Raw genomic sequence first — 12,296 nt, forward strand, 5'->3', positions numbered from 1 at the left:
TTGAACACTGAGTTATACTGGGGGTTTGGAAAGGAAGATCTTGGTGTCAGTAGTGCAAGAAAATTAACCTGTTAGTAGTAATTATGTCTTTAATGATAACAAATTCAACTGTGCTAACTTAGCGTAAGGAAGCTCAGACAAGCCATTGACACATGGAAGACAAGTATATTTACAGTGATATTTGTACATGAGCATAAAAAACAGCAGCCTTTAATTAATCATATACACTTTAGGACACAAGGTCCTTCTCAGGGGAATATTTCTATTCCTGCCATGACATTGCAGACTGTAATGCTGCTTAAATAACAACGGGATGGATGTTTCAGGATAAAAGCAGTCCTCTACGTTCAGAACAGAGTAGGCTGTAAATATATACATTTCAAAGTCATAGGATAGGCTGACAGCAAGTGATTTATCTCTTGCCCACAGAGTATACAACATTATGTACATATGGAACATATACACTGGTGCCTGTAGGTGAATATTCACATCAGTGCTGATACACAAACACAGGCATGAAGTCAGTGCACAGAGTCTCTCTCCACTCTTTTATATACACAGTTCTTTCTCATTCACTGCAGGTTTAAGACTTTACATGCAGAGCCTGAAAAACAGTGTAGTACTTGGAGAAAATGCTCCCCTGCAGAGGCAGAAAGTCTGAAGACACCTGGAACAGCTGAAAGGCAGGAGGTTGAAAGGCCTCACCTTATCAATGGGTTGATCTTCCCCATAGATAGCAAGTCCTTCTGCACAGAATAGAGCTGTCTCTTAGCCACTGCCTCAGCAAAGCTTGGGTCAGTGATGGGTTTGCTCATGTTATGGTCCTAATAGGTGCAGTTCTTGGTTCCCTTGTGTCACTAACAATACGTTGAGTTTGCCCAAGATGGGTAGGTATTCAGCTTGAACAAGGATGAAGCCCAGGTGTTGATGGCCAGATTTATTGTCAGAACACCCAAGATGTTGAGTACAAATCCAGCTTTGGCCTGGAATTACAAAGCAAAAATGTTATTAATTGAACTGAATGCTCTTCTTCCTTCCACGCTGATTAGGCTTGTCTTATGTTTAGTTTTTCTGGCTTCCCTCTTTGGCTCCTTCAGACCTCCATCTAATTACATTTAAACTGGTTTCATTCACAAGATACAGCCTGTAGAATGGAAATTGGGTTTCCATTGGATAGAGCTGTTAAGCTAGAAGTCCTGAAATCCTTTCCATCTGCCTGCGTAGAACCTTCTCCTCTGACCTGGTATTGGTATCTGGTGTTATATATTGGAGAAGTTACCCAGAGACAAGACATCCTAGTCCATCTTTCTTTGTCATACTGAGATCGGGCATCAGGGCAGCCTTGTGAGAGGTGCAGGCTTTGCCTTGGTCACTGCAGAAGGATCATACAGAGTGCACACCTCGACATCCCTGATCGTATCTACACGTGGGCTTTTGGAACAGATACACATTGCCACTTCTGGCTGCCACTGGAACATCTTCAAGAGGACTTGAATGTTTTCTTAAAGCTCAATAACTTCTTGATAAGGCTGTAAATGTACGCTTTATAAGTATATAAAGCTGGATCCCATATATATAGAGGGACCATTAATTAATTCAGACATTTATATTTGTCTTTCCATTTGACGTCAGAAGGGTGAGTTTTCTAACACTCTTTCAAGAACAACCAATATTGGGGTGGGAGGGGGAAAGAGGTCAAAACTAGTGATGAAAATGATGACAAGAATATGTTTTTCTCACCATGTCTATAACCTTGAGATGTCCATATGAGAAGACAATGGCGTTGGGGGGGGTGGCCACTGGGAGCATGAATGCCAACGATGCTGAAAGTGTACAGGGCAGCATGACGTAGAGTGGATTGAGGCAGATAGATTGAGCCTAGGCAAGAAGGGAAGCACGGGTGATGGTTTTGATACACAGAAATGCACAGAAACCTTTTGGCAGAATATTAATTGCGTTTGTCCATGCCAGAAATCATTTCTTTCACAAATGTTGTAACCACTCATACGTTGGGTCTGCTTTAGCAACTTCTACTCAACATCTTTGTGCAGCAGCAGCAGCAAGAATTGGTTCTGGGGTCAATGCTTTGTGTTCCTGATTGTGGATTTTGAATCACTGCTAAGGTATAAATTAATAATAACGACTGCATTAGACTCAAAAACCAGGAAAGAGTATAAAGGGCCTTCAAACAGATTGTGAGCAAAACTAAATTATTGGCGGAAACTCTGAAGGTGAATGGGTCATCTTAAGGATTATTGGAGTCTGTGTCCTATGCAAAAAAGGTTTTGGTGGTTCTTACTCCAATGTCAGTCTGGAGCCACCATTTCACACTGCAGAATGGCATCTATCATTGCAACAGGAGTTTCCTGGGGAAATTCTGAATTAGGTCACAGAGCTTGACTAATGCTATCGTCTTTGGACTTGTGGAAGGCCAGTGGTTGGAGTGAAATACGGTAATGGAATGTTACAGGGAAACAAATGCTGCTGCTGCTCTCTGTGCAGAACAAATAGGAAAAAACGAGTACAGCTGGCAGTGACCTCATGGGGTTATTTAGGCCAGAAGGCAAAGTCTACTATGCCCATGAGTTTAATCCTTTTACTTTTCCCATCAATGATTTTAGGAAGGTCGAACTGAGCGCACAGTATGTGTGAATTTATAAGCATTCACATACATATGTATTTATTTAAAGTCTTGCCTCCTGATCAGATTACATGAGCCAGTGCTTGGCGGTGTCAGCCAGCCACCTCTCACCACTGAGCATTTCCCTGCCTGAAAGCTGCCCTTACGAGGGCATTTTGAACTCACCATTGAAGCCAGGATAGGGAGAAAGAGGGTGGTGGTGGCCACGTTGCTGGCACACTCAGTGAAAGTAGCAATAAGGAGACACAACACAAACACAATGGCTGGATGAGGGATTTGCTCCAGAGGAGTCAGTTTGGTACCCAACCATCCGGACAGACCGGATTCCTGTAACAGAGGAAAAATGCCTGTCAGGATAGCAGGCTGAAGAAGAAGTACCCATATCACAGTCCAACCATGTTTCCCTCATCAGTTCTACCCTATGGAATTTCTCATACAAACTTCTTTCTGCAGAAATGTGTGTGGAGGCTGTAAGGACTGCGCGGGAGACACATCCTGGAAGTGCTATCTTGTGCTTGCCACACTGATTTAATTGCATTTAATAGAGTCCTTGGTGTAATGGGGTATTTCCTTAATCACCGGTCTTCTAGAAACACAGTTAATTGTGCTGCTGTGCTGCACCGTGTTGTTGGCATGGGCTACAAAACACATCTCTTCTCATCATAGGACTGCTCCTAAGGATGAAATCTGTCCGACCGCCACGTGTGTTTGGTGCTCCCAGCGTGCCCTCTTGTGTTCTGGGAGAGCATATGTGAAAAGCAGAGGAGAAAACACCCACAGAGAGCAGGTAAGCAGAGGGGTGTTACCTCACTGCCTTTGGCCAAGGCAAAGCCACCTCCCAGCAGGAGCACGATGTTCCATGGCATTTTCTCGTGAACTACTTTCCAGTTCAGGAGAGCTGGAGGTGCTCGGATCTTTGTCTTGCTGCCTACAATCCCAACAAGAATTGGTTGTATATTATGTTCTCCCAAGAAAGAGGTACTTGTCAGTGTGAAGTAGGCTTAGTTGGAATACGAGGGCATTTCTGTCAGCAAGATCAATGTGGCTTTGGGATAGTCACTGAAAGTGAGTGAGGAGATTTTAAAGCTTGATGTGCAAAGGTATTAATGAATAACCTGCAATTGCTTCAGAAAGCAAAGTAGAGTAGATGAAAAGTAAGAGTGGGTTAGAGGAATGGCAACGTATCCAGAGAACGGCCTCTTCTCCCAAGCAATTAGTGATAGGATGAGAGGTAATGGCCTCAGGTTGCACTGGGGATGGTTCAGGTTGGATATGAGGAAACGTTTCTCCAAAAGAGTGGTGCTGCAGTGGCACAGCTGCACTGGGAGATTGAAAGTCCCCATCCCTGGAGGTGTCAGAACCGTGGGGATGTGGCACTGAGGAACGTGGTCAGTGGGCATGGCGGGGTTGGACTTGGAGATCTGAGAGGGCTTTTCATGGAATGTATGCCTAAAGCATAAAACTATAGCTATACTGGAAGAGCAATTTGAAATTTCGTTAGTGAATCTAAAATATAAGGTTTCCAGCATAGTTATTCTGGCAGTTGATGCCTTCAGTAAGCTTACCTGTCTGCTTCTGGATAGAGAATTCGGAAGGGATGATGAACAGCAGCAGTGAAATGAAGATGGCAACTGTCGCATCAGTGACAAAGCTGCAATGGATCAGTCAGAAAATTGGTGGTGTTTTAGGTGCATAAGGAACTGAAGAAACTGAATAATGCAATAACAAGTGCAAATTTTACTTCTAAACTTGGTATGATCATGGAAGATCCCGAATGGGAAGGGACCCTTAAGGATCATCAAGTCCAAATCCTGATGCCACACAGGACTACCCAAAATAACACTACTGATAGATGTTACTGTGTTCATTCACAGCCTAGGCCAGGATACATAAGCAGGGAATCCTCATTAAAGATCATTTGGGAAGAGAAAAGCTAGGCTATGCTTTATAATTCAGTTGTTTCCTGATAGAATTTTGCTCAGAGCAAGGAGGAGAGGTGATGGTACCTCGTATCATTTTTGTTGAAGAGAACTGTTGCCCAGCCAGGTATGAAACCAGGGTCTCTTGTAAACCAGAGCAGTACCAGCAGGATGAAGAGGACCAGGACTGCAATCTCTGCAAATTTCATGGGCCCCAATTTCTTGTTCTCGTCCTTGATAATTTGATAGGCCTGTTTCTCCTTGGTCTTTGCAGAGGGATCTCTCACACAACCAAAATTCTTCTGAAAACTAGAAGAAAAAATGGGCAAGAAATATCAAAGAAATTTGCCAGATGTCTTAAGAGTTGAGAATCTGGACTTTGTAACTCAGACACGTTGTGTTATGTATATATATGTGTGTGTGTTAATATAAATTATATATATAATGTTGTGACATCAGCAGCCACAGATGTAGATGATAACTGCGTTGTATTCTGTGCTGCCAAGATTAAAAAAAAAACCCAAAACTTTCCTGCCCCTAAAACCTCATTGTCAGAGTGTGATACACAGAGGGTAATAATGACAAGAACAGTGTGACTGGCACTGGGTGTCACCAGGAAGCAGGTTTTTAAAATTACAGAAAAGGAGGACTTACAAATAGGACCTTGAGGAATGAGACAGCATTTCAGGTATTGAGAAAGCTCTTTCCAGTTGAAAGAGGTTAATGCCAAAGTGGTGGTCCAAGTGTCACATTGGCAATGAAAGCTGTTTGCATGGGGTGTTGACACAATGCTAATCCTGCAGCTCTGCACCACTTTCGTCAGGAGGGAATTTACCAGCTCTATGCAGAAATCAATTTCCTGGTTTGAAGCACAGCAATCTTCTAGGACATGAAAGCAATGCAGCAGAACAGGTTGTGTGCAGATGGAGCTCCTTGTTTCCAGCTATGGAGTGTACTTTGCTGGGATTTCATCAGGTTATTGGAAAAAAAAAATGCAGTATTTCAACAGATACTCAGTGTGCAGTGCTGCTGGTCTCTGTTGTATCTGAATGCTTCTCTACTTGGTGTGTAAACATCAAGCATAGGCTTATCAGTGGAAGAATCACTCGTGGTACGGTATGTAATGAGTACTTAATAACAGACCTGTGCTCTGTGCTCTAGTATGAGAAGGGTACTTACTTGAAGCCCAAGTACAGAATTTGCAGCCAAATCCAGGCCAAAACCAGCAACAGAACCATGGTGGGAAAAGCAAAAGAGAACCAAGAGGCAAAGTTGATGACGTTGTCATTGTTGGGAAAGATCCTGCAAAATGTAGAGGGCTGTCAGCATCCCAAACTCTGCAGTCTCTTCTGTATTCAAAAACAGGAGGTGTTTTGAGGCTCCCCAAGGAAGAGAAGCCAACTTCCCTGCAGTTAGCAAACTGATATTTTCCTTCTGTGTATGAACTAGAAGTCAGCTGGAGCAGAAAGATGCATCTTAATGGATGTGTATTCCAAATCCAACCAGACTTACTCATCAACTTGTCCCTTCAGCACCAGATTTGGTGTTGTCCCAGTCAGAGTTGCAATCCCTCCAATACTGGCTGCGTAACAAATTGAGAGAGACATTCCCTTGCAGAGTTTCTTGTGCTTCTCGTCTATAGGGTGTTCACTTTTCTCTTTGCCTTCCTCAACTGCCAGGACGTGGTTATTGCCTAGGTGCCAAGATAGGAATGAGGGGGGTTAGAGAAGCTACACTGGGTAGGAAAAGATCTTCTGTCTGTAAAATTCTGTAATTGAAGGCTAAAACACAACGGACTCAGAGCTGAAGTTGATGTGATGAAGTCTGAAGAGATATTGTTGTGTGATTATGTATCTTTGGATTAGAAAGATCATTTTAATCTCTAACCTTCAGGCAGGAAATAGGCCAGAATCTGTCCCTCAGATGGACTGCTGTCTGACGAGTTGCACAGCAGATTACAGTGGAGCTAACATAATATGTGAGGAAATATCAAACCTAATGTGAGGTCTTCAGCTAAAGCAGTGCTTATACGTGTTGTTTTATTGAGCTATTGACCTTCATCCAAGTCAGTAGAACTTACTGTGCCTTTGATTCATGGAAGAGCCTCACGACTGCTGCAAGAACAGTCAGGATGCTTTAGGTAAATTCCTTTTCAGAATTTAGGAGCAACGACTGTGCCAGTGAAAAGGCATCAGGACATCCCATCCCAAAGAGAAAAATGCCCAGAGCCCATTCACCTTTTTCCTCCGTTTCTTTGAAGCTGTTTGATTTTGTTGGCTCTTCCTGCAGTTCAAAGGCCTTGTTGTCCTTCTCAAGCACTTGGTTGGGTGCCTCAGATCCCATTCCTGACTGGTGCAACTGATCCAGAACCGCCTGTGCTATGGGCACCATCATGGCAGTGGTGGCTGTGTTGCTGATCCACATGGACAGGAATGCAGTCACGAGCATGAAGCCCATCAGAAGGCTGAAACAAACAGGTTTGAAGAAGCTGGGTCAGAACTCAGGGCTTCCATGCCCTTTTCTGTTACAAAGCTCTGTTTACAAATGCAAGGTTTGGAAAATGCCCAGCAATCAGTTTAAACAATAAGGAAAATGATCTTTTCTTATTTGTAGATTTATCCTACCTCTATCATTTAAGAGTCTCTTCTTACTCATATAAAATTCTAATCCTTGTTGCAGTATTACTCTGTTATTTGTCTCAAAATTATTCTTTAGATGAGATGTAGATTATACATCAGATGAAATGGGTTTTATCTTATATGCGTTTTCATTCTGTTGCTTTGTAATTTCCTTCTGTATTACCTCTTCTTATGATCTGGGACAAATTAAATAGGGTAACATGGCCTCTGCGTGGCTTAAAGCTCCAGTCTGGCAAACAGTTATTCTTTCCAAAACAAGCACCCCCCCATTTTCTCTTCTCCTTGCAATCAATATAGCATTTATAGAGTCGATATCTTCTATATTTCAGCCAAAGACTCCTGACTGTCAAAAGCTGTGCTCCTGCCCAAACCCAGTAGCACCCCTGACTTCAGAATTGATTTCAGGCAGCGCTGACAGGAGGTAATGCCACGAAATCTTCTATCCCACATCGTTTTTGTGGCTGTTACTCACAGGGCTGGTCTGACACCAGTGATGAGCAAGACCCACAGAGCAACGCGCTTGTGTAGGTTCCAGTTCTCAATAGCAATGGCCATCAGCAGTCCCCCAATAAAAAGCATATTGCTGTCCTTCAGATACTCCCTGCAGACCTACAACATGGAGCAAGGGGGAGAGAACAGTGATAAGAAACCATTAGATAGAAAGAAGGTGTTTTCTCGGGGGGGACCTTGTCCCAAAGTCATTAGTATGCTAACTATAGGTTGCATCTGATTAATGAATCTGCTTCAATTTCAGATTAGCTGCTCCGCTGTGGGCACGAGCAGGCTCTATCCCATAAACAGAGTACATTTTCTGCATAACATTGGTGCAGTGCTTTCCTCTTTGATCTGCACTCTGGAAATCCCACCCAAATAAGAGATGGCCATTAGAAACCAACATCAGACGAGACCCCAGTCTCTTACTGTTGTTGAATCCATGATGTTCATCATTGGGAAGAGCAGGACGGGAAGGAGTGCTGTGACAGCCAACGGCAAAGCTTCCGTGCACCACAGCAGTGCCATCAGGATGATAACATACCCACATTGAGCCTCCTGAAAGAAGGGAGTGCAGGCAGTCAGAATGGGCTCTACACCTCACTTACGCTCTGAGAAGGCAACAGCCCGTTGTTATACGCATTGCCTGATAAAGGGATTTGGGAAAAGGTTGTTTTCTGCCTTTTCCTCCCATCTGTCCCCTAACTGCAGATCTTAACCCAGTGACAAAGTACTCATCGACCTTGTCACAACTAGAGGGAGAGACTGGGGCCTTTGATGGGAGAAGACAAGAAATAGATGACTTTGAACCTTTTATGATAAGATAAGGGATTGGCAGTCCCTGCATAGATGTCTTGGTTTTGCTGATGCTGGTATTTTCTCTCTCTTTTTTGTTGTTTTTTATTTTATTTTATTTTATTTTATTTGTCTTTTGATTCACAGAAGTAATCTTCAATGTAGTCAAGGTTTCCCCACTTTTTCCTCTGCATAATTCAGGATGTGGCCCTGGTGAACCTCTGGTAGGTTCAGCAGCCTGTGTTCTTTGTACTGGAAATACTGTTATCTATTTTTTAAAATCAGATTTTTAGCTCAGTACAGACTTTGAAATGCTGACAAACTGGTCATGGGTCAGTTTCATCTTCCATTGACTCTGAGTTATTTCTTTGAAGAAAGTACAATCTCATGTTTCACATTATCTTTTTGGTTTTTTTTCCCCCGAGGAAACAGACATGGTTTTGCTGCAGACAACTACTCTAAATTTTATATAAGGCTATTTAACTCAGCCTTGGGCACCAGAAGGATTCAAAATGCCATATCACAACATGGTATACTGATAGGCTGCTGGAAAAAAAACCATGGGAAAGTGACAGTGCAGGATACAGGATCTTCCTTAATTTGGAGCTGGCAAAATAATAGGTGCCAGCAGCAGTCAGAGCAAAGGATTTGGGAGAAAAAAGTTGTTGCGTGGTCTTGGATTGAGAATGTCCATTCAAAATACACAGAATGGAGAGAATGAATGAAACCGTACCAATGTTTATTGACTAAAGAATTAGGAAAAGGAGATTGCAAAGGTGATGGCTTGAGTACAGAGGTTTAAACCAAGGAAGGTTGAATGGATGGAGGGAAGCATCTTGGTGGCATATTACCAGGGATGGAAGAGTAATACTGCCAGAGAATCCTGAAGAGATTTAAGGCCTTTTAAGCCTTATCTTGAATGAGAGTGGCAGTAACCTTAACTATTGGTTCTGTCAAGCTCTGAAGACAGTTTCCCACTTTGATGGTCCCTTTTCTCCCTTATTTTGTTGTTATGAAGGTGCACCCATGGATGGCACCAATTGGAAACACAAAACCAAGGGCTTATGGTCTGGTAACAGCAACCCCAGGAAGAGATGAAAAACAAGGCTCCCACTTCTGGATACTTCAGAAAGTTTATGATCCAAATCTCTTTTAACTTATTGTAACTTTGGCCTACAGAAAGTTAATTAGCAAAAAAAAAATATTTGTCTGTTATTTTCTGTTTGTCGTTTTAGTAAGCTTTTAAGTGACAGTTTAAGCTGTTTTATTTGCATAGCAAGGGAAGGGGAGGACATGCCTGATCAGTTACTGCATTTCTCCTCCCACCAGAGCCACTCCATTGTTCGTGCTTGCAAACCTCTGGCCCAAGCTTCAGAAACTCTCTGACTCATTGGTCTGATGAAAAAGAATGAGTTCAAAAGGGAAAAAAAATAAGAGCAGTGAGGAAGAAGGGGCTGCAAAAAAAAAGACAGAGTGAAGAATGGAGAAGAACAGGGAAGGAGACCAGAAGCTGAGGATCAGCGGGGATCAAAGGGAGGAGGTAGGACTTGGCATTCGAAGAGCAGCAGTGATGGGAGAAGGGATTAGGAGTGGAATGAGAGACCTGAAGAGCAGAGGTTAGCTCTGTCTGCATGAGGAGAGCAGGAGAAATGAGAGTGAAGATTAATCCAACTGCTGGCACTCTGCCTGCGCTCAGTGATCAATGGCTCAGAAATACCTGCCCTACTGCTACAGGCTTTCACAGCTTACTTCTTCAGAAGGAACGTTCAGCATTCTGTCATTTGAAACGTGACATTTTAAAATTTTAAATCTTTTTTTCTGTTTTTTTTTTGGAAGTTTATTATGGAAATAATGATAGGAAGAGTGAAACACGTTGCATTTTTTTCCCCGATGTAACAGAGTTCCTTATCTGAGTGTGAGAGGTGACTCTTTTACCTGGCAGCAATGATGAGAAAAAAAATACCCAACTCTGAAAGGGGACGTGAATGGGATAATGTTAGATCAGAAAGCAGTTTGCAATCGATCCTTAGAAGGTAAATTAGATTCATGGGTCCCTTCCAGCTCTGGATATGCTGTGATTTTATGAAGAGCCTGTAAGAATTTGCATGTTCTCTTCCAAGGATCGTCTCTAAGGACAGATTTGCTCTTAAATACAGCGTAAAAGGTCCTTACCTTGCTAGGAACAGCCAGAGGCAGTGGTAAGAAGAGAAGGGGCACCAGGATGATGACCAGGTATTTTCTGAAGGCAAGAAGCAGCCGCCAGCAGGGAGCCATGGTGGAGCTGCCCAGTGCTGAAAGGCCCAGCGCTGCTCCCGGGGACTATATAAACACAGAGCAGCATTAAACATTGACCTCTGGCAGCTGGGTGTTGTTTTTGGATGTAATCAGAGAAAGAAGGAAGAGAACAAAGAAGGGAGGGGACAGCAGAAGAGTGTCAGATCAAGAACTTTCTTACAACAGCCTTTCTGATAACCAGTAAATCCGGGAGAAGATTAACTCCTTGCGCCCAAGGCGTTCTTCAAAAGCATCCCGAGAGGTTCTTTGCTTTGTGCAAGTGTTGATCTTTCCTCATGCCTCCTCTCAGTAGGTATCTCCCATAAAAAAACCAAAAAGAGCAGAAACCTCACAACGATTTTCTTCTACTCTGTTTAAAGGGTGATGGTTCTGGCCACCCAGAACAGATCGGTATGTTATACGAAATGCCCTGGGTTAAAGAGGGAAAGTAATAACTCCTTCTGACTTGGCCTGTTGTGTGTGAAGGCACTGGGCAAGGCTTGGCTACAGTGCCAAAAACTGCAAGCATCAGGCGATGGGTTTTTCACCTTTCCTATCTATCAGGTTTTTTAGGCACAGCTGTGGTAGCTCATAGGGCAATTAATACTATTATTATTTAAAGTGAATTTGGAAAACCTGGGAAATCAGTGGCAATTTTGGTCTCAATTGCAAAAAAAACTTCCAACAGTGAATTATTTGATTCTGTAAGTAGACAGGAACTGAGTGGAAGCTGTTAGTTCCAAAGGGAGCATCCTGCTAATGACACCTGGGTGTCTTTATTGGGTAGGCCATGCCTGTGTAGCTTTCAGATAATGGTGATGTTTCCATTTCTTTGGTTTAAATGGCACAGCTCTGTTTATGGCTTGGTCAAGCAGAGAGAGAAGAGAAGCAAAGACCACGGGTCACCTGATGGTAGCTCCACCAAAAGCTTCTGGTGGGTATTAGGAAAAACTTCTTTTCCAAAGAGTGGTGATGCTTTGGCGCAGCTGCCTGGAGAGTGCTGGGATCCCCATCCCTGGAGGTGTTTGAGAGCTGTGGCACTGAGGGAGGTGGGCATGGTGGAGGTGGGCTGGGGTTGGACTTGGAGATCTGAGAGGTCTTTCCAACCTGAATGGTTCTGTGATGCTGTGGTTAACACTCCCTCAGTGGTGTTGGAGTGATGTCAGTTTACATTAATTTGGGATTACCCCAGTTTATGTAAACGGGTTAATCTCATATTCTGAATTGTGTTTTTAAAGTGTTGATTTAAAGCACTTGTTCTTTGTTGACAGATCTGGTCTTCGAGGCACCAAACCCTGATTCAGATTGGATAAAAGGAAAAGGTTGTTTAGGATAAGGGCGGTGAGGCATTGGCACATATTGCCCAGCGAGGTGGTGGTGCCCATCCTTGCAGTATCCGGGGTCAGGCAGAAAGGCTCTGAGCACTGATGGAGCTGTGGGTGTCCCTGTGCATTGCAGGCAGTGGGACCAGACGGCCTTTGGGGGTCCCTTCCAACTCCAACCACTGTGATCCTATAGAACTAATCAAGCTGACAC

At 43.3% G+C, this 12,296-nt stretch overlaps 1 protein-coding gene across 1 annotated transcript; it reads right to left on the reverse strand.

The window, feature by feature from the left end:
- Positions 1–159: 159 nt before the first annotated feature.
- SLC13A2 (solute carrier family 13 member 2) lies at positions 160–12,098 on the reverse strand. The gene is made up of 12 exons (XM_048967194.1): positions 10,659–12,098; positions 8,121–8,249; positions 7,672–7,808; positions 6,798–7,024; positions 6,073–6,253; positions 5,740–5,862; positions 4,648–4,869; positions 4,207–4,292; positions 3,448–3,569; positions 2,807–2,968; positions 1,741–1,878; positions 160–983 (listed from the first exon to the last, which is right to left on the reverse strand). The coding sequence occupies exons 1-12, from the start codon at positions 10,758–10,760 to the stop codon at positions 858–860; spliced, it is 1,755 nt and encodes a 584-aa protein (XP_048823151.1). The 5' UTR covers positions 10,761–12,098; the 3' UTR covers positions 160–857.
- Between the last annotated feature and the right edge of the window lie 198 nt (positions 12,099–12,296).

The sequence above is a fragment of the Lagopus muta genome, chromosome 20 (genome assembly GCF_023343835.1).
Source record: "Lagopus muta isolate bLagMut1 chromosome 20, bLagMut1 primary, whole genome shotgun sequence".
In the NCBI taxonomy this organism is placed as follows: domain Eukaryota; kingdom Metazoa; phylum Chordata; class Aves; order Galliformes; family Phasianidae; genus Lagopus; species Lagopus muta.